Source organism: Bos indicus x Bos taurus, chromosome 12, assembly GCF_003369695.1.
Source record: "Bos indicus x Bos taurus breed Angus x Brahman F1 hybrid chromosome 12, Bos_hybrid_MaternalHap_v2.0, whole genome shotgun sequence".
NCBI classification, from domain to species: domain Eukaryota; kingdom Metazoa; phylum Chordata; class Mammalia; order Artiodactyla; family Bovidae; genus Bos; species Bos indicus x Bos taurus.
The window spans coordinates 11,790,754-11,813,571 of record NC_040087.1 but is presented as its reverse complement, the minus strand read 5'-3'; the positions used below and the strand labels follow the sequence as shown (position 1 = coordinate 11,813,571).

Sequence of the window (22,818 nt, the reverse complement as noted above, 5' to 3'; positions counted from 1 at the left end):
TAATGGGGAGTAAATATTCCTTCTGCATTTATTAGCAGGCACTCTACACTAAGGAAGAGCTTTTCTTCTCCATGACATACTTATTTATTCATTTATATCAGTATGGACTTATGGATCCCTATTTCATTCAGTGGGTTATAATTTACTATCATTATTTATTTTCACACTAACATTATCTCAGGTCTTGGCCACTCTAAGCTAATTATTGGTAGAGTCATTGACTCACCCCAAATAATTCCCTTTTATGAAGGACGTTTTTGTTTTTCTTACACAGTTTGACTCAAGGCATATAGATTTCTAAGAAGCAGGTAGAACGTGAACACTTGGCAGTTGTGGTCACGTGTACACGCCCCAGGATTTGACATATGGAATAGTATCTGGGGACGTCCTTAATGGTCCAGGGGTTAGGGCTTCACACCCCCAGTGCATGGAAGTAAGATACCCACATGCTGCACTGTGCGGCCAAAAAAACAAGAGATACTTGAACGGTATTTATTCTGCCTTATCCCAGAACATACACAGGGTCTTTGGGAATATGGAAGTACTCTCTGCAGCTAATATTAGTGAGAGGGGCTCAGAAGAGTGGAACAGTAGATTCTAATTACTTAAGTGGGATTTTATTTTGTATATCAGCTAGTCCAAGAAGTAGTGTTTTCATTGATTGGTGATGTCAATAATAATAATAGCAAAATAAAAATAACAAAAAGCTGTATCCTCATAAATGCTAGAATGTATAGTTATTAGCAGAATCTTAAGGAAAAACAAGAAGAAGCAAGGGGAAAACAATGGTCAATAAAGAGACAAAGGAAAGTGGAGGAGACAGAAGAGAGAGACGCAGGCCTGAGAGTGTGAAATAGCAGCCACTGGTGAAAGAAAGGGGTTTTCTGTGTGTGTGAGAAGGGGTGAGGGAGTGGGGGTGGGAGAGAGGGGGAAATAGAAGGAGGTTAAAAAGATAATGGAGAACCATTTGGAAATGGGGAAATTAATTCATAGGCTCAGGGAGTCGGGAAACTACCAGTTTGACTGTATAGTTCACTCTAAGATTCAGAGAGTTTTTTTTTTTCTCTTTGGCTGCGCTGGGTCCTCTTGTTTCTGCTCAGGCTCCTCTAGTTGTGGCGAGCAGGGGCTGCTCTCTGGTTGCAGTGCGTGGGCTTCTCACTGTGGCGGCTTCTCTCGTTGCCCAGCACAAGCTCTCGGGTGCGTGAGAGCCTTAGCGCACTAGAACGTCAGCAGTCGTGGTGCACAGGCTTAGTTGCTCCGCAGCATGTGGAATCTTCCCAGACCAGGGGCCGAACCCGTGACCTCTGGAATGGCAGGCAGTTTCTTACCCACTGGGCCACCAGAGAAGTCCTAGAACTCACCTTTGGTTTAATTAACATCTGTGCTACCTTGGCATCCGTCAAGAGAAAAAAAGCCTGTATTTACAGGTGAGCTCCCAGCTGCACATCAGCACAAAGTTCAGTGCCGTGGGAACAAGGGTACATGGAATAGAAGAAAATATCAGTTCTGATAAAATGAAGCAATATAAGCTTTTGTGACACAAGCAAGAGAGGGTATTGATAAGTGTCTAGATAAGTCTGTTATGAACGAAGGTCTTCATTTTTACAAAGGTATCAGTTTGATGTGTTTCTGGTCTCTAATTTCAGAATTAGTCATACAAATTCTATAAAGTTATACAATGCCTTTAAAGAGTTGAGTTTTCTAAAGAAGATAGTCAGTGTTGCTTCATTTTGTTTGGCCTTTATCTGGACCTTTATAATTAAAGGGGAACATAGAATACTGATTGAGAGTCCATATTACAAACAGAAATAATTTCAAATCTGATTGTAGAATTTAAAAAAAAATGGAAAAAGGGGAATTTTGTTACTTATGTAAGAGGAGAAAAAGTGATTGTCTTTTCTTGCCTTAATTTTGTGAAGAATTATATATCTATTTTATTCCCCTATTTCCTTTTTGATCAACAATCTTTAAATTTCCTATGCCAGCAAATGGTAACGCACCTTGCAACTTCAGTTCTTGAACTATTTTAGTGTATTCTAGCCTACTATTTTTATTCTACTGAAATATTTTAGTTTGCATTATTTATGAGGATGTAACAAGTATAGCAAGTGTTCAAGGCATTAGTTCCTTTCTGGAATATAAATGCTCTGACATCAACCCTATGTCAAGTTAAAACTGTCATTACTATGGCTGGAATAAAAGCATGGCTTTAAGCTCATAAATGTATTGTTTTAGAATTTTATGAGTCTGAGTTCCAGATTCTAATGAATGTAATTACTTGGCTAAGGCTTTACTCCTTTTCTATTAAACTTCCTTAAAATACAATGTAACTTTTTCTTTTTCTCTTTTTGATGAAATTAAGGAGTCAATGATTGTTAATTGTCTACAACATGGAAGCTCTTCCTATCAAACTGTGTGACACCAGGGGAATTTGCATATATAAATTGTGTAAAGTATAAAACTTATGTTTTCTGTGGTTGCACAAATAAACAGTTTTTCTTAGGATGGAGAAAGGAATGATTGTCTTGGGTACTTAAGACATTGAAATGAGGACGTGAACTGGGCTGTTGTGTTTAAAATGTTGAAACTGAAGATAATTTTCTTCCCCAGACTCTATTTTCTAGAATTGAATCATTCTGTTGAATAGGCAGTGATCTGTTCTTTCATTGGGTTTCAACTCTTTTGCTATAGTGATCGTGTTCTGTAAGTATTGTAGGATTTGTGGGGAATAATTTCTGCCTGTTTAATGCTAAAAATGAGTTAAGCCTTTCATATTGAACATGCTGCTGTTAAATGGGCATAGGATTTAATTAATTCTTAATTAGTATCCTCATGTTTCATATACTTACTTGTGTTCTGTATGCGTTTTTTATATAATCAGCTGGGATTAGAGAGTTTAACCTAGTGTTAGAACCTTGATCACTGGCCTACATGGAAAAAGAATCAGTGGTCCGGGCGTTTTAGGTCCAGTCTGGCAAGATTGAGAACCTGTGTTGTGGAAGGCAGTATATCAGATACCATAGAAGATTGATTGTTATACTTTATCATACCCAGTTAAACTAACCATACAGGCAGTCAGCAGGATGGTGTCCAGGAGGTTCTATTTTTCTCAATTTCAGGCAGCTGTTAACTTCTGTTGATTTAAGAAATCAACTGATACAGCCCTTGTTATAATTTACTTTAAGCATGTTTTCAAGAGTTAAATCATCCTTTTCTAGGAAGCTGGAACCTTTGATTATCAGGAATTGTAGACTGAAAACTTCTGTCAGATCATTCTATTCCTTGGTATTTAGTAAATTTTAGGGACTATTTTCCGGAGAAGGCAGTGGCACCCCACTCCAGTACTCTTGCCTGAAAATCCCATGGACGGAGGAGCCTGGTAGGCTGCAGTCCATGGGGTCGCTAGAGTCGGACATGACTGAGCGACTTCACTTTCACTTTTCACTTTCATGCATTGGAGAAGGAAATGGCAACCCACTCCAGTGTTCTTGCCTGGAGAATCCCAGGGACGGGGGAGCCTGGTGGGCTGTCATCTATGGGGTTGCACAGAGTCGGACACGACTGAAGTGACTTAGCAGCAGCAGCAGCCTCAGGGACTATTTTCAGGTCATCTTTAGTAATTGGCTTAAGTAGAATGAATGGTATCTGCAAAAATAGGGGGAAAATATTCTCATTAATTTTTTTGCCTTTATTTTTATAACACTGAATGACTTTTAGTTTTAATTAAGATGGACATTTCCAGATATCCAACATTAATACTAAAATAAAAAGTAAATTATATGTTTTTCTGGTCATTTTATAGCGCTTTGCACTCGAGGATTCAAGAAGATCTGTGCTTCCTGAGAAGATTGTGAGAGTGGAAAGGACGACCGAAAACAATGTCTTCCAAGCTTCTGTGACCATCCGGATTGCAGAAAAAGAGGTGACCATCAAGGTAATGAATGAATCAAGGTTTGTACTTTCTAAGATTGCCTGTATTAACCACACAGGTTCTGGTTAGTACTGGACATTTTTTTTTAACCTAAATTGAATTTATAATCTGTTCATAAGTCTTTGGTTCTATAGTGTCACATATATATATCTGTATCTGTGTATTTATGTATCCAGTCGTAAACGCTGTAAAAAAATTTGTAAACTGGAAAAATTTAGGAGAAACATAGGGATAGCTTTTCATCAAAAACCAGTCAGCCTCTGGGAAATCAAATACAGTGTTTATTAATGAAAGCATTTTGTGTTCTAAGTCCTTGATAAGAAATAGTTTGAAAATATGTTTTCAAAGATTTCACAGCTGAGGATTGAGACCCCAAGGACTGTAGCCCACACGGCTCCTCTGTCCCTGTAATTCTCCAGGCAAGAATACTGGAGTGGGTAGCCATGCCCTTCTCCAGGGGATCTTCCTGACCTAGGGATCGAACCCGGGTCTCCTGGATTGCAAATGGATTCTTTACTGTCTTAGGTACAGGGAATCCCAGAACTAAGGATTACCCTTTTCAAATAAAATATCTGTCAGCTATAGGAAGCGGTTGAAAGGGGAGCTATTGTAGGTGAACAGTTTTTAGAGGAGGGAATGGTATTTGGTCACAGAGCTCCATCTGCTTTCTCTGCCTGCTTTTTTCTAACCCTTTCTTTGAGGGTCCTGCGAATCCCAAGAGGTGATAGGAAGCTGACACTAGAATACACAGCTTGAAAAATACTGACTTAATGAAATTGTAAGTGAATGTAGGAAAGAGTAAACGCTTGCCTTCTTATGTTAGGACAGAGTGAATTTTCATGATAGACTTTTTTGTTTGTTTTAATGTAATAGTAATAATATTAGGTTGGCCAAAAAGTTTATCCAGGTTTTTCCATAAGATGGTACAGAAAAACCTGAGCAAACTTTTTGGCCAACCCAATACTTATTCATGTAATTGTATTTATTCAGTCATCAAACAAAATATTGAATATGTCTACCATGAGCTGGGCTCTGTTTTGGAATCTGCTGAGTGCCTGCAGTGTACTAACACTTTAATAAGGAGGAGATAGGAAATAAAACCAAGTAGGTGTGAAGGACGGGAGGAGGTTTTAAGAATAGCTGCCTGTGAGTGGTAAACTAAAAATAAAAATGGGAAAAGATTTGTGGATAGTTTAGAAATCAGGAGATCTTTGGTGATTTTGGAGAATCCCAGTTGGCTGATTTTAAATTCTGTCCTTATAACTGAAATTTGAGCAAAAACCTTCATTCTCAAGCAGTGCATTGTTATTATGAGTTATAAATAGCATGAAAATTACTTGATTCTCATGAAAATGTCTGACAGCATGGGCTTTAATTTTAGAGGGATTATTGACTTGGAAGTTTGATGAAAATGATCATCAGATCTGTGCTTGAGAAAATTGCTACTCTCCTGAAATATCTAAAACACTATATAATTGAATTGAGCAGGAAATTATTTGAAATTTTAAATGGCAGTTGTATGCTTTCATTTACTAATATTTTTAGAAAAATATGCATATTACATTTACCTCTTTTTAATTGTAGGTACCAGCTGGGACTAGGCCATTAAGTCAGCCTTGTACATCGGACCGTTTTATACAAACCTTGAGCCATAAACAACTACTTGCTGAAATGATGCAGTCTCACATGGTTAAGGACATATGCTTAATTGGAGGAAAAGTAAGACTGGCAGCCGTGCTGCAAACTTCTGTTTCCTGACTTTGGGTTGTTTTGACTTATCCCTTAAATGATTGTGTCCATTTGTAGGGTTGTGGAAAAACAGTCATCGCTAAGAACTTTGCAGACACCTTGGGATACAATATAGAACCTATCATGCTGTATCAGGTATGCTGTTCATTTTTAGTACTTGGACTGTAAACGTATGCTTTCGGACCATCAGTAGAATTTATGGATATCCTTATTTAAGTTGGACCTGTTAGTTTTGAAGTTGATAAATAACTGAAACAGCTATCAAACTGGAATGCAATTATAATTATTTGGAATTTTTGAAAGTGTATTCTAGGATATCTGATGTCCCTGAAATACCACGGTCTGTTTTTACATGCATGTGTACACTCAGTATAGTTCACAGTAACTTGGATATACAGTTTTCCCAGCATGATTTGTTGAAAAGACTGTCTTTTCCCCTATAGGATAGTCTTGTCATTCTTGTAAAAAAATCAAGTGACCGTATGTGTGCTGTAAATTTCTGGACTCCCTATTCTACTCCACTGGTTTATATGTCTGTCTGTATGGTGAGGGGGAGTACTTTTTTTTTTTTTTTTTGCTTAATTCATGGAAGATGAGATGAATACCTTGCCTTCTTAGAAAATCACTCCTCTTGATGGTTAGCTCAATATGAAAGTTCATTAGAAGTGATCTGAGAATGGCATTTTATCATAATCTGCCTGCAGTGCAGGAGACCTGAGTGTGATTCCTGCGTTGGCAAGATCCCCTGGAGAAGGGAATGGCAACCCACTCCAGTATTCTTGTCTGGAAAATTCCATGGACAGAGGAAACCGGCAGGCTACAGTCCATGGGGCTGCTAAGAGTTGGACACAACTGAGTAAATAACACTTTCACTTTTCACCAACCTAGTTTCAAATGAAAATACTTTTCTACCAAATGATGGGGAGGAAAAAAGCCTAAATCATCAATATATTTATAAAACAAGTTAAATTTTATTATAAACATTTTATATTCTGTTTATAAGTCTAGGATAAATACAAGCATAATTTACCTTCCCAGCTGCCATTGCTTTGACATCATACAGAGAAGACCTTTTGTGAAGATAATATGTCTTTTCTCTTTGACCTCACCCCCATTTATTAGTAGTATTATTGCTAAAATTGTACACATTATTCTTTTTCTTACGTTAAAGTAAAAACTCCCATTCTAATGAAAGCTGGAAAGAATTTTTGCCTCATCTGTTTATTCCGGACAGTACCGATTCTGTATCAGATTTCTATAGTCAGTTTATGGTGATTTGTACAGTGTAGTGACAGATTACCCTATGAGCGTGTGCTTGAACTGTGAAGGTCACAGTAACCCCATCCTACTCTCTGTTAAAAGAAGAACCAAACAAGGGAGTACATGTGTATTTGTCAATATAGATCTCTCAACTACTGAAAAACTATCTAAAGAATCTTGCTGTTGAGAAAGTTACCCTTATGCGAGAAAGAATTAGTTTAAGAGGCCGAGAACAGATTTTCTTATGTATTTTTGGAGAGTGCCAGTAAGTTCACGAAAGATTTCTTTTAATTTTTTTTAACTTTCCTGTTGAATTTGTTGATTGATGAAGAAAGGTAAGAAAATTATACTATTAACGTTGATGGCAGACCATTCTATTACCTGATACTCCTCTGAGATATGAAGTCAGTCTTTTCTAGTTCCTGCCATGAGATAAGGTCATTTAGTCATATCTTGAGTGAGTGAGTGAGTGAGTGAAGTCGCTCAGTCGTGTCCGACGCTTTGCGACCCCGTGGACTATAGCCCACCAGGCTCCTCCATCCATGGAATTCGCCAGGCAACAGTACTGGAGTGGGTTGCCATTTCCTTCTCCAGGGGGTCTTCCCAACCCAGGGATCGAACCCAGGTCTCCTGCACTGCAGGCAGACGCTTTAACCTCTGAGCCTAATCTTCTATCTGAAAAATAAGGGGGGTGATGATATTCAAAAGGCACATAAGATTCCCATAAAAATATTTTGCCCAACCTCAGCATGTACACTGTCTACATTGTAGATGGCCTGCAAGGATTGGGAAAACTGGTGCCGAGATAAAGAAACATCATATATTCTGAAAATCCCTTTTCCAACTTTGCTCTTCTGCTCATTAATCTTTAGAGCAATGACTGGGAGAAAAAATTGGTTTAGAAAGATATGAAGAAATATAATATTGACAACATGTTCTGTAGGTGATTTTGTATGTCTGTCTCTCCATATGGCTCCTTTCCATGAACTGAATCAGAGTGTATATATCAGGCCCTATATTGACACTGGCAAGTTTTGTAAACTGTTAATCAATTGGTCTCATGATAGAAAACAAGCTCTTGAGATTAAATATGACTCTGCTTACAGTTTCATATTTATTAGTAGTGTTTATTGATTTATTTGGAACAGAGGAATTAATTTAATAGAATTCAAGGTTAGATTTTGGTTTTATAATGATGTAGCCCATATTAATGCAAAATTTTCAGAAGTTTGACCCAACATAGAGAATTTAGTGGGAATAAGTAACTCAGCATCCATTTTCCTAGAAGATATAGAGATTTCCCTGTTAATTGTACATGTATAAAGCTACGCTTAATCTGTAGGTTTTGCCTTATTTTTAGACTTGACTATTTTTAGAACTGGATTTCATATGAAGAAAAAGAAAAACAGAGCTTTAACACAGATTTGTGGCAGTACATAAAATAAGTTTTATAATAGGCTATAAAAATCTTAAATCATTTGGCTCAAGTGTTAGGTCAGATTCTTTTAACTGGTTATTCTTTTTTAGTGTTGAAGCCAGTGATTTCATAGTATTGAAGAAATACAGGTTATTATTCTTTTCTTTCACAACCAGATAAGGGCATGCTTCCAGATGTCTTTTCACACCAATGTAAATAGCACCAGATCTGTCATCTCTTATTTTTCTTTTTAAGTATTAGTTGGATTAAAAGCCAAGTCAACTCCAATCAAAAATTAAGGTCAAATAAGTTTAGGAGACTTATAGTGAACTGTCTAAAATCACTGTCTAAAACATATTGAAGTCTTAGGATCATTTTTGACCCTCAAGTTTTTCTTTTTATTCTAAACTCAAACCAAATCCTTTTCTTCATCTTCAGTCTAATTTACAATCTCTCTTTCCTGTTTATCCAAATACAGAGTAGACATATCTTAACTTTTATTCTCTCTCATCTGTTTTTACTGCCCTGTGTCTTGGATTTATTTCCTTGCCTCTTGTCTTTGTCTGGCATTTGCACTTTTTTCATGAAGATTCCAAGACTCTGTATTAATTTAAGTGGTTGATACTCAACCTTGGAGCTGGCTTTCTGTATGATTCTGTAGATCATTTTGTTTTCTATATTTACTTTGCTACAATCTGTCATTCTTTCTGTCTCCTGAGTATTTTTTCTTTTTCCCTCAAGAATAACCTTCATAAGGCTAAGAATTTACTTGAACTCAATTCTTCAAATTTATTTTATTATAAAATTTATTATAAAAATGTATATCATCATACAAATTCTACATCCTCTGAATTTTCAAATAGAAATTATAAACTAAGGGTAGTTGTCTTTTCATAGAGCTCTCCCTCATTTTTTCATAGCTGTGTGTTATTCCATCATGTGGTAATACCCGAGTTTACTCACCCTGTCTCCTGTATCTGGACAATTGGGCTGTTTCCAGTATTTTGTAATTACAAACTAAGCTGCAATGAATAACCTTGTGCATATGTAGTTTCATATTGTTGGAAGTGTATCTTCAGGATTAATTCCTAGAAGTGAAGTTGTTAGGTCAATAGGTAAATACATGTGTGGTTTTGTGGTGTGTGTGCTTGTTAAATTGCATCAGTCGTGTCCGACTCTTTACGACCCTGTGGACTGTGGCCCGCCAGGCTCCACTGTCCATGGCGTTATCCAGGCGAGAATACTGGGGTGGGTTGCCACACCCTCCTCCAGGGGATCTTCCCAGCCCGGCTGTCAAACCCATGTCTCTTATGTCTCCTGTGCTGGCAAGCGGGTTCTTTACCACTCATACCACCTGGGAAGCTGGTGGTTTTGTTAGATATTGCCAAATTTTCCTCTGTAAGGATATACCATTTTGTGTTCCTACCAACAATGCCAACAGAGAGGGCTGCCAAGCTCTTCAAATTTTGCCAATTTGATAGTTAGAAATGCTATCTAATGAGTAGTTTTAATTTGCATTTTTTTATATTAGGAGAAAAATTGAAAATCTTTCCTATTTTTAAGAGCCATTATTATATCTCTCCTTAGCAAATTATCCGTTCATTTCTTTTGCCCATTTTTCTACTAGGTTTTTGATCTTTTTCCCCTTATTTTTGTGTCTAATATTAGGCATATCTGCTTTTTATCTGTGGTCTATCTGCATATATTTCTCTCTCAGTCTGTGAGTTATACTTTGATTTCATTTATGGATAAGTTAGCTTTGCCTTGTACATTTTAAATGTTTTGTAATTAAATTTATTGTTATTTTATTGCATCTAGATTTTGAGTCATAAGGATTTCCCCTATCCCCAGGTTAAGGAGGAATTCACTCATGTCTCTTTCAGCTTCTAGGCTGACCTCTCTCCAGTTCTTGCACGTAACCGTTCATATTTTAGAAGCAGCAGGATAGTACTGGATCTTTCTCTTTCATACCGCCATCTCTCTCTCTCTGACCACAGCTGGGAAACATCTTCCCACTTTATGGAGTCAGATTATAAAGTTGGGCCCACAGGGGTAACCCATAATAATCTCCCCATCTCAAGGTCATTAAGTGAATCTTGTCTGCATAGTTCCTTTTGCCATATAAGGTTACATACTCACAGGTTCTGGGAATTAGGACACAGATATCTTTGGGGGGCGTCATTCTGCCTATTACAGTGACCATAATGGAAGATCACACCACTGAGAACATTGCCATGGGTGGTATTTGAGTTACAAATGTAGTACCTCTTTCAGTCCATATAGTTTTCATATTCATAGTGATTCAGTATGTACTGCAGGCATCCAACTTCATGATATTCTTTGGTGTAGTAGTGCCCATGTATTTGTTGAAGTGTGTATTACTTTTTAACAGGTTATTTCCCCTGTACTAAAATGTAGGCATTACCCTGAATTTTTATTTGAAATTATGTGTACAGGTATATTATATTACTTATGGGTTTTTTTCAAGGCTATAAAGCAAAAATTACAAAGTGTTGTTTATAAAATGGGGATGTTTATAAAATAGAGTGGATCTAACAGGATGGAGAACCCAGTGGGTTAGACCATAGCATAGTGCTTGGCATGAAGATATGCAGTTGAATATGCACCATCTTCGGAGAAGGCAATGGCAACCCACTCCAGTACTCTTGCCTGGAAAATCCCATGGATGGAGGAGCCTGGTGGGCTGCAGTCCATGGGGTCACGAAGAGTCAGACACGACTGAGCGACTTCACTTTCACTTTTCACTTTCATGCATTGGAGAAGGAAATGGCAAACCACTCCAGTGTTCTTGCCTGGAGAATCCCAGGGACGGGGGAGCCTGGTGGGCTGCCGTCTACGGGATCACAGAGTCGGACACGACTGAAGCGACTAATGCACCGTCTTAGAGGCTTGTTCTTGTTCAGTTGCTTAGTCGTGTCTGACTGTTTACGACTCTATGGACTGCAGCACGCCAGGCTTCCCTGTCCTCCACCATCTCCCGGAGTTTGCTCAAACTCGTGTTCATTTAGTTGGTGATGCCATCCAACCATCTCATCCTCTGTCATGCCCTTCTCCTTCTGCTGTCAGTCTTTCCCAGCATCAGGGTCTTTTCCAGTTCAGCTCTTCACATTAGGTGGCCAAAGCATTGACGCTTCAGCTTCAGTATCAATCATTCCAATGAATATTCAGGGTTGATTTCCTTTAGGAACTTGGGAAATTTAAAAATATTTTTAAGTAGAATGACTTTTGTTTTTACATATGTGAGGGATAGAGGTGATTATTCAAACATTGTTGTCATTCTCCCCACCAAAAACAGTTAAGAGCTTCTCCATGTATAGTGTTCTCTAATGCAGAATAGCAATAGAATTACTTAGATCAGCTTCTGATTTCTGAGAGCTAATTAATTCTTACACCTTAAGGCAGGAGGCGATTTTGAGACAAATCCATTTCCATTCTAGAATTACAATTTTCCACATGTTTTCTATGTTTTTAAAGAATAACGTTTTGTGACAATGTAATAATCTCTTTTTGCAACCTCTTTGAAGCGTTTCATTTACTAAAATTTATAATTACTCTAAAATAGGCCAGTAAAGTGGAATTTCCTGACTTTCAAAATTAAGGATGAGAAAGGTTAAGTGCCAGAGTTTATACCTCAAGCAAAGCTTATACAACGGGAACTAGCTTATTAATTTTCAAGTCATTTTCTTGACTACCAGATTGTACATCTTTAAATACAAAAGTAGCAGACAGTGAGGCTCACTCTGAGATGGGAGGGCGCTGGGTTGCGGCCCTAAGAGTACCACCTGTTTTTATTTGGGATGCTTTCCTTCATGTTAGGTGGGTTTGCTGTAGAATGGTGGTGTCCTCGTGAATCAGTTTCTCTTTCAGTACGGGTCTGTTTTTCTACTTTCTGGCTTTTTAAAAACCATAGAATGGAGGAGTTACCAAAAATCAGTGGTTGTTTTCAACTAATAGAAGCCCATCTCAAGAGTGTATTATTTTTATAATTGAAACTTTGTAAAACATATCTTAGACTCTCACTTTGATGGAGAAATCATCTAAAAAACGGAGTGTGATGGCACTTACAGTAATTTATGTTAAGTTTGCAGCTGGAACTAATTGGATTGTTTATCTGATAGCACGTAACTACAAAGTTATATATTGAAAAGTCAAGCTGTTTGCTTAACTTGATAACCTTTTAAACTTATACATTCTAAAAATACAAAGTGTATTATTATTTTTTTTCTAATTTTATTTTATTTTTAAACTTTACATAATTGTATTAGTTTTGCCAAATATCAAAATGAATCCGCCACAGGTATACATGTGTTCCCCATCCCGAACCCTCCTCCCTCCTCCCTCCCCATACCATCCCTCTGGGCCGTCCCAGTGCACCAGCCCCAAGCATCCAGCATCGTGCATCGAACCTGGACTGGCAACTCGTTTCCTACATGATATTTTACATGTTTCATTGCCATTCTCCCAAATCTTCCCACCCTCTCCCTCTCCCACAGAGTCCATAAGACTTCTATACATCAGTGTCTCTTTTGCTATCTCGTACACCGGGTTATTGTTACCATCTTTCTAAATTCCATATATATGCGTTAGTATACTGTATTTATGTTTTTCCTTCTGGCTTACTTCACTCTGTATAATAGGCTCCAGTTTCATCCACCTCATTAGAACTGATTCAAATGTATTCTTTTTAATGGCTGAGTAATACTCCATTGTGTATATGTACCACAGCTTTCTTATCCATTCATCTGCTGATGGACATCTAGGTTGCTTCCATGTCTTGGCTATTATAAACAGTGCTGTGATGAGCAATCAGAGCAGAAAAAGAAATAAAAGGAATCCAAATTGGAAAAGAAGAAGTAAAACTCTCACTATTTGCAGATGACATGATCCTCTACATAGAAAACCCTAAAGATTCCACCAGAAAATTACTAGAACTAATCAATGACTATAGTAAAGTTGCAGGATATAAAATCAACACACAGAAGTCCCTTGCATTCCTATACACTAATAATGAGAAAACAGAAAGAGAAATTAAGGAAACAATTCCATTCACCATTGCAACGGAAAGAATAAAATACTTAGGAATATATCTACCTAAAGAAACTAAAGACCTATATATAGAAAACTATAAAACACTGGTGAAAGAAATCAAAGAGGACACTAATAGATGGAGAAATATACCATGTTCATGGATTGGAAGAATCAATATAGTGAAAATGAGTATACTACCCAAAGCAATTTATAGATTCAATGCAATCCCTATCAAGCTACCAACAGTATTCTTCATAGAGCTAGAACAAATAATTTCACAATTTGTATGGAAATACAAAAAACCTCGAATAGCCAAAGCGATCTTGAGAAAGAAGAATGGAACTGGAGGAATCAACCTACCTGACTTCAGGCTCTACTACAAAGCCACAGTTATCAAGACAGTATGGTACTGGCACAAAGACAGAAATATTGATCAATGGAATAAAATAGAAAGCCCAGAGATAAATCCACGCACATATGGACACCTTATCTTTGACAAAGGAGGCAAGAATATACAATGGATTAAAGACAATCTCTTTAACAAGTGGTGCTGGGAAATCTGGTCAACCACTTGTAAAAGAATGAAACTAGACCACTTTCTAACACCATACACAAAAATAACTCAAAATGGATTAAAGATCTAAACGTAAGACCAGAAACTATAAAACTCCTAGAGGAGAACATAGGCAAAACACTCTCCGACATACATCACAGCACCACAGCATACATCTATGACCCACCTCCCAGAATATTGGAAATAAAAGCAAAGTGTATTATTTTAAAGTTTAACTGTGCAATATATGTTAATAAAGGTTCATCTTACTGTATTTGCATACATTTGCCATTTAAAAGGCCGGAAGTTTTACATTCATTTTTTTAAACAAAAGTATCCAAACATGATATTCAAATCTTTTATAATTTTAAAAGTATGTACTGAACTCCTTATTTAATTGAAACAGTGTACATTTTAAGTAACGAACAACATCTTTTGTGTTGTCTTAACAAATTTAGTTATCGTGAGGTATTTATTAGATTTATAAAAACACTCTAAGAGGCCTTTGGCCATGTGTATAAAAATAAACATTACAGTAAAACCAAATCCATTAGCCGAAGGAAGAAAACAAAAGTAACCAGAGAATCCTACCAAATAAGGAATTTCAGCCTGAAAGGTATTTCATTTACCATCCTTGGTGATCCCAAAACATAGGATCCATAAACTTGAGAGGGAAAGAATTTCAAATTTGAGGATTCTCTGTGGAATAGCTCCAAACTTAAGGACACAGTGTGATGAAGTCCCAGTACTGTTGGTAAGAACAAACTGTTATGCTTGACTGTCTCTATCAGTTAGGACATTTGTTCTAAGTCTACTTTACAGTAATCTTGATTAGGGGTCTTAGGGCAATCTTTAATCCTGATTAGGAGTCTTAGGGCAATCTTTTAAGGGTCCTCAGGATTAAAGATTGCCCTAAGACCCCCAATCAACATTAAAGATTGCCCTAAGATCCCTAATTAAGATTACTGTAAAGTGCATTTAGAACAAATGTCCTAACTGATAGAGATGGTCAAGCATAACAGTTTGTTCTTACCAGCAGTACTGGGACTTCATCACACTGTCCTTAAGTTTGGAGCTATTCCACAGAGTAAGGAATAAGAGTTTAGAGTAAGGATTTGCTAAAGGTTAGTTAGTAAGAGTGGAGAAGGCCATGGCAACCCACTCCAGTGTTCTTGCCTGGAGAATCCCAGGGATGAGGGAGCCTGGTGGGCTACCGTCTATGGGGTCACACACAGTCGGACATGACTGAAGCGACGCAGCAGCGGCAGTTAGTAAGAGTAAGGATTTGCTAAAAGTTAGTAGGATTAATGGGCTTCCCTTGTGGCTCAGCTGGTAAAGAATCTGCCCAAAATGAGGGATACCTGGGTTTGATCCCTGGGTTGGGAAGATCCCCTGGAGGAGGGAAAGGCTACCCACTCCAGTATTCTGGCCTGGAGAAGTCCATGGGTCACAAAAAGTCAGACACAATTGAGCGACTTTTCTTCAGCAGAATTAATAATGAAGTTATATGTTTATATTCTTATGGGAAACATGTCAAGAAAGAAAAGAAAGAAGGATTTTGATTTGATTTTGACAGTTACAAATTTCTGTAAGTACCTTTGTTGTTGTTCAGTCGCTAGGTCACGTCCGATTGTCTGAGACCCCGTGGACTGCAGCACACAGGTGTTCCCTGTCCTTTACTACCTCCCGGAGTTTGCTCAAACTCATGTCCAATAAGTCAGTGATGATATCTAACCATCTCATCCTCTGCCACTCCCTTCTCCTCCGCCCTCAATCTTTCCCAGCATCAGGGTCTTTTCCAGTGAGTCAGCTTTTCATGTCAGGTGGCCAAAATATTGGACCTTCAGCTTCATCATCAGTCCTTTGATTGAATATTCAGGGTTGATTTCCTTTAGGATTGACTGGTTTGATTTCCTTGTTGTCCAAGAAACTCTCAAGAGTCTTCTCCAGCACCCCAATTTGAAAGCATATGTTTTATAAACATATTTTTATTTTTGGAAACAAAAAGTAAATACATACTTCTCAGCTTTATCATCTAGTTGCCTTTTATGATTCCTAAGTGCTTTGTTTTTCTGTTTCCCCCTTATTGAAAAAACTCCAGTTATTCAGGATCCAACCACTTTCTAAATATATTGAATTTTATTGCTGGTTTGCAAACCAAAGTTATAGAAGCAACAGCTTTCTGAGGTGTTTCAACTAAAACCATTTGGCAGAACAAGAGAGACAGCAAAGAGAAAAGCGGTTTTAACAGACAGAGTTCAACTAGTGCCTCTGGGTGCTGAGCTGAGGCAGCTTGGGATCTGAGCTGATAAAAGCTGGGAAAATCCTGGTCTTATAGTCTGTTGACTACTGTTGAGAGATTAATGACCTGAAGATGGGCCTCGGCCAGCCCAGCTCCTGGGATGCTTTGTGTTCATTTCCTGTGGTTCCCTGGAGCTCCCCCAGATTTAGGTAGCTGCTGGCTGCTGCCTCTGTGCTGGTGAGGAGCAGTGCACACCATACCCTCATGTAGTGAGGAAGGTGGACAGGGCTGCCCTGATGCCTTCCACAGCCTGCTTCTTTAATCTTAGCAAACCTTCTTCTGTGCTGCTTCAAGCAGGAGACTCCACATTTATCCTGAGTGATGCTCCCTGAATCTTTTAAGTCTTCCCTAAGTCCTACATAGTCACAGGTGTTTGCAGTATCTCCCGTGGGGGAGCAATTCAGAGACATCAGTTTTAGTTTTGTGAAGACGGTTCCAAAAAGGACACATTAAACCAATCAAAAGAGTTATTTAGTATTTTAGCCATGAAACACTGTTTAGCTTTGTCCTCATCTACCACGCACCCCACACCCAATTGCCAGTCTAACATCATTTGCTTTTTACAAGATCCACTCTAGCTATGGACATCATCAGTAGCTCTAACCCACCCTCCCTGGACTCGTGTTTAGAATTTGCTGGAAAATGCATTTGGCATATGAAATTTTACTTTATAGAGTTTTTAAGAACCCATCAATTATGTCGTTTGAATGTTAATTGATACTTATTCCTCTCTCTCACACACATTAATATTCTACAGTCAAAGCAGATTTCACTTATACAATACAGGATTATCAACTATAGTCACCATGTTTTATATTATATCCTGAGATCCTAATTCATCTTATACCTTAAAGTCTGTACCCTTTTACCAACCTCTTCTTATTTCCCTTGGCTTTCCTGGTGGCTCAGATGGTAAAGAATCCACCTACAATGCAGAAGACCCAGGTTCAATCCCTGGGTCAGGAAGATCCCCAGGAGTAAGCAAATGGTAAACCACTCCAATATTCTTGCCTGGAGAATTCCAAGGCCAGAGGAGCCTGGCAGGCTACAGTCTATTCAGTCACAAAGAGTCAAACACAACTGAGCAACTTTCGCTCATTCACTCATTCATTCTTATTTCCCTCACCTCTCAGTCCCTGCGGAGAAGGCGATGGCAACCCACTCCAGTACTCTTGCCTACAAAATCCCATGGACGGAGGAGCCTGGTAGACTACAGTCCATGGAGTTGCTAAGAGTCAGGCACGATTGAGCGACTTCACTTTCATTTTTCACTTTCATGTGTTGGAGAAGGAAATGGCAACCCACTCCAGTGCTCTTGCCTGGAGAATCCCAGGGACAGGGGAGCCTGGTGGGCTGCCGTCTTATGGTGTTGCACATGTGTCTGTGACTTAGACAGCGACTTAGCAGCAGCAGCAGCAGTAGCAGCAGCAGCAGCAGCAGCTCAGTCCCTGACAACCATTTTCATTTCTATGACTGTGACTTTTATTTGTTTATTTATTTTTAATTTAAGGATAATTGCTTTAGAGTATTGTATTGGTTTCTACCAAACGTCAACGTGGGATTCACTTGTAAATGGTACCATAACGTATTTGGCTTTGTCTTTCTGACTTACTTCATGTAGGGTAACACCCTCAAGGTCTGTCCATGTTGTTGCAGATGGGAAAAATTCCGTCTTTTTTATGGCTGAATAATACTTGTATGTGTGTGTGAACCATAATTTCTTATCAGTGTTTTGTCAATGAACACTCTAGGCTATTGTGAATAATGCTGTAATGAACATAGGAGTGCAGATATCTCAATATTCTGTTTTTATTTTCTTTGGATATATAGCCAGAAGTGGGATTGCTAGATCGTATGGTAGCTCTGTTTTTATTTTTTGATGAACCTGCATACTGTTTTCCATAGAGGCTGCAAAAATCTGCATTCCCACCAACAGTGCACAGTGGTTCCCTTCTCTCCACCTCCTCACCAGCATTTGTCATCTCTTCTTGTTGTTTGTTTTGTTTTTGATAATGGCCATTCTTATAGGTATGAGATGATATCTCACTGGGGTTTTGATTTGTATTTCCTTGATGATGAGTAATGATTACACCTTTTCGTGTATCTGTTGTCTATTTCTATGTCTTCTCTGGAAAAACATGGGATCAATTCCTCTGCCCATCTTTTAATCAGATTTTTTTTTTTTTGCTATTGAGTTATATGAGTTCTTATTTAGATATTAACCTTTATCAGTTATATGATTTGCAAATATCATTTTCCATTCAGTAGTTTGCCTTTTCATTGCGTTCATGGTTTCTTTGCTGTGCGGAAACTTTTTCTTTTTAGTCTGATGTTGTCCCAATTGTTTATTTTGGCTTTTATTGCTGTTGCTTTTGGTGTCAAATCCAAAAATTATCACCAAGACCAACGTCAAGGAGCATACCACCTATATTTTCATCTAGGAGTTTTATGGTTTCAAGTCTTAAACATTCAAGTCTTTAATCCATTTTTAAGTAATTTTTATGCCTCGTATAAATAGCGTTCAGTTTCATTCTTTTGCATGTGGCTACTGTGGTGTTGGAGAAGACTCTTGAGAGTCTCTTGGACTGCAGGGAGATCCAACCAGTCCATTCTGCAGGAGACCAGCCCTGGGATTTCTTTGGAAGGAATGATGCTGAAGCTGAAACTCCAGTACTTTGGCCACCTCATGCGAAGAGTTGACTCACTGGAAAGGACTCGGATGCTGGGAGGGATTTGGGGCAAGAGGAGAAGGGGAAGACAGAGGATGAGATGGCTGGATGGCATCACTGACTCGATGGACGTGAGTCTGAGTGAACTCTGGGAGTTGTTGATGGACAGGGAGGCCTGGCGTGCTGCAATTCATGGGGTCGCAAAGAGTCAGACACGACTGAGTGACTTCACTTTCACTTTTTGCTTTCATGCATTGGAGAAGGAAATGGCAACCCATTCCAGTGTTCTTGCCTGGAGAATCCCAGGGGTGGGGGAGCCTGGTGGACTGCCATCTATGGGGTCACACAGAGTTGGACACCACTGAAGCGACTTAGCAACAGCAGCAGCAGTCTTAGTTTATGACCCGTCCACCAATGCTTTTCAACCTTAGCTGCCTATTGGAACCACCCAAGAAACTTCAAAAACTTTTCAGTGTCCAGCCCCCACCTTTAGAGAATATGAAGTAATTGGTTTGATGTGGGACTCAGATGTATGCATTTTTACAAAAGTTACTCAGTGCTTCTAACAGGGAGGCAGGATTGAAAGACACTGCCCTACCTGATGTGACCCATGCCTGCATCTCCAGCCACCTCTCTCCAGGCTGGACCCTCTGCTGGTTGTGTTTATATTGGCCTCGCTGACTACTGTCAGTTCCTTAACGCCGTTTAGCTTCTTTCTGCTTCAGAACTTTTGCACAGGACGTTGCCTCACCCTGGAGAACTCTTCCCTTGATCTTCACTTGGCCTTTTATCATTCAAATAGAAACTTGAGTATACTTACTGAAAGCATTTGTGACCCATGGAGCTATTTGCTTATCACATTACCCAACATTTTCTGTGTACTACTGACCAGTATGTGAGATACATATACATACATTTTTTGGTTTTTTTTTTTTGGCATCTCCTCCCTCCCTCTCTCCTTTTTTCTCAGCCTCCGTTCCTTTTCCTTTGTCTGTTTTGTTCTTTCCCCTTGGAATGTAAGATCCATGTTTGTCTTTTTCATTACTGTCTCGTCAGCACCTTGACCTGTGGCTTATGTGTACTAGGCAATCAATGTAGGAAGGAGTGCATAAGTAAATTTTGAAAAATTTACATTGTTTTTAAAGGGTCAGCTCAAACCTTTGTCAAAGTTTTCTTTACCAATTTCTTATTTGTTTCCATATTTACTTTTTCTTTAAATTCTAAGATTAGAATTTCTTTTGTCATACAGTATTTTTGTATTTATTTATTTTTAATTGAAGAATAATTGCTTTACAATATTCTGTTGATTTCTGCCGTACATCAACATGAATCAGCCACAGGTATATACATGTTCTGGCCCTCCTGAACCCTCCATCTCCCATCCCATTCCACCCCTCAGGTTGTCACATAGCACCAGGCTGAGCTCCATGCACTATATGGCAACTTTTCATTAGCTACCTATGTTACACATGGTAATGTACATATGTCAATCATGTGTGCATGCTAAGTCGCTTCAGTTGTGTCCAACTCTTTGTGACCCTGTGGACTGTAGCCCACCAGGCTCCTCTGTCCATGGGATTCTCCAGGCAAGAATACTAGAGTGGGTTGCCATGCCCTCCTCCAGGGGATCTTCCCCATCAAGGGATTGAACCCACGTCTCTTATGTCTGCTGCATTGGCTGGTGAGTTCTTTACCACTAACACCACCTGGGAAGCCCATATTTCAGTCATTCAGTTCAGTCAGTTCAGTCACTCAGTTGTGTCCGACTCTTTGTGACCCCATGGACTGAAGCACGCCAGGCCTCCCTGTCCATCACCAACTCCTGGAGCTTACTCAAACTCATGTCCATTGAGTCAGTGATGCCATCCAACCATCTCATCCTCTGCCATCCCCTTCTCCCACCTTCAATCTTTCCCAGCATCAGGGTCTTTTCCAGTGAGTCAGTTCTTTACATCAGGTGGCCAAAGTATTGGAGCTTCAGCTTCAGCATTAGTCCTTCCAAAGAATATTCAGGACTGATTTCCTTTTGGATTGACTGGTTTGATCTCCTTGCAGTCAAAGGGACTCTCAGTCTTCTCCAACACCACAGTTCAAAAGCATCAATTCTTTGGTACTCAGCTTTCTTTATAGTCCAACTCTCGTATCCATTCATGACTACTGGAAAAGGCATAGCTTTGACTAGATGGACCTTTGTTGGCAAAGTAATGTCTGTGCCTTTTAATATGCTGTCTAGGTGGGTCTAACTTTTCTTTGAAGGAGCAAGCATCTTTTAATTTCATGGCTGCAGTCACCATCTGTAGTGATTTTGGAGCCCCCCCCCCAAATAAAATCTCTCACTGTTTCCATCATTTCCCCATCTATTTGCCATGAAGTGATGGGACTGGATGCCATGATCTTTGTTTTCTGAATGTTGAGTTTTAAGCCAACTTTTTCACTCTCTTGTTTTACTTTGATGAAGAGGCTCTTTAGTTCTTCTTTGCTTTCTGCCATAAGGGTGGTGTCATCTGCATATCTGAGGTTGTTGATATTTCTCCCGGCAATCTTGATTCCTGCTTGTGCTTCCTCCAGCCCAGCGTTTCTCATGATGTACTCTGTGTATAAGTTAAATAAGCAGGGTGACAATGTACAGCCTTGACATACTCCTTTCCTGATTTGGAACCAGTCTGTTGTTCCATATTCAGTTCTAACTGTTGCTTCTTGACCAGCATACAGATTCCTCAGGAGGCAGATAAGGTGGTCTGGTATTCCCATTACTTTAAGAATTTTCCACAGTTTGTTGTGATCCACACAGTGTGATTGTATGATTTAGTGCTATTATTATACTTTTATTAGTGTCCTGAACTGTTAGCCTAGATTTATTATTAGATTTCAATTTTTAAGTATTACGATTTTGTTCCTTTGACTGATTCAGATTCAGCTGTTATTTGTTAAATACCCACTAGGTGCCAGACATTATCTCGTTTAACTCTGAAGATGTTTTACTCACTCCCCCCATTTATCATAAGTCACAGAATTGGGATAAACACAGCTTTCCTCATACCTTCCCATCCTGTCTATTGTGCTGCTTTCTAGGTTGGCTGACTAGAAGGAATCCGAGTGCTGTTGAGTGAGGCCAAATGCAATTAACTGCTCCATGGGTCTTTCCTGAATACTGAACAGGTTATTAGCACTTACCACATCTTTGATTTTATACTTTATTTATTACTATTATAAGGCCAATATTATTTAAACTTGAATAGATTGCTACTGTCCCACCTGTCAAACATTTGTGATAAAACGCAGCAAAGTTTGCAGTACCACTTGGATAACATGTGGTTCTTTAGTTTGTGTGTCTTGGGATTTTGCTCCTTAATATCTCTGCGTTTTGCCTTCCTTTTTGGAACTGTCCTTTACCCTCTTTCATATATCTGGTTTTTAGCATTTTTATTTATTTGTTTGTGGCTTGCTGCACGCAGGTTTTCTCCAGTTGTGGCGAGTGGGGGCTACTCCTCACCGTGGTGCACGGGCTTCTCATTGCAGTGGCTTCCCTTGCTGTGGAGCACGGGCGTAGAGCGCAGGCTCGGTAGTCGGCACACGGGCTCGGTAGTCGGCACACGGACTTAGTTTCTGAGGCATATGGAGTCTTCCTGGAACACACCCACGTCCCTTGCCTTGGCAGGCGGATTGTTAACCACTGGACCACCAGAAAGTCCTTATATACTTAGTTGTCTGTGAACATTTCTGAACAAGCTTTCATTAAGTTGGTTTACTTTTAAAAAATTATTATACTTGGGTTGTTTATGGACAACAGGATCCATTCTGGCTGCCTAAAACTGAGAGCAATTTATTACAGAGTGTTAGGTAGCTTGCAGAATGTCTGGGAGAGAGAGGGTGCAGTGTGTAGATTTC

At 39.0% G+C, this 22,818-nt stretch overlaps 1 protein-coding gene across 4 annotated transcripts in view; it reads left to right on the top strand.

Moving 5' to 3' along the window:
• The window catches only part of VWA8 (von Willebrand factor A domain containing 8), a 401,096-nt gene that overhangs the window by 70,789 nt on the left and 307,489 nt on the right, over positions 1 to 22,818 (top strand). For all 4 annotated transcript variants that reach the window (XM_027557142.1, XM_027557141.1, XM_027557144.1 and 1 more), the window contains exons 10-12: positions 3,803 to 3,934; positions 5,516 to 5,650; positions 5,738 to 5,815. In XM_027557142.1, coding sequence (XP_027412943.1) covers positions 3,803 to 3,934; positions 5,516 to 5,650; positions 5,738 to 5,815 — 345 coding nt within the window. The remainder of the gene's footprint in view (positions 1 to 3,802; positions 3,935 to 5,515; positions 5,651 to 5,737; positions 5,816 to 22,818) is intronic.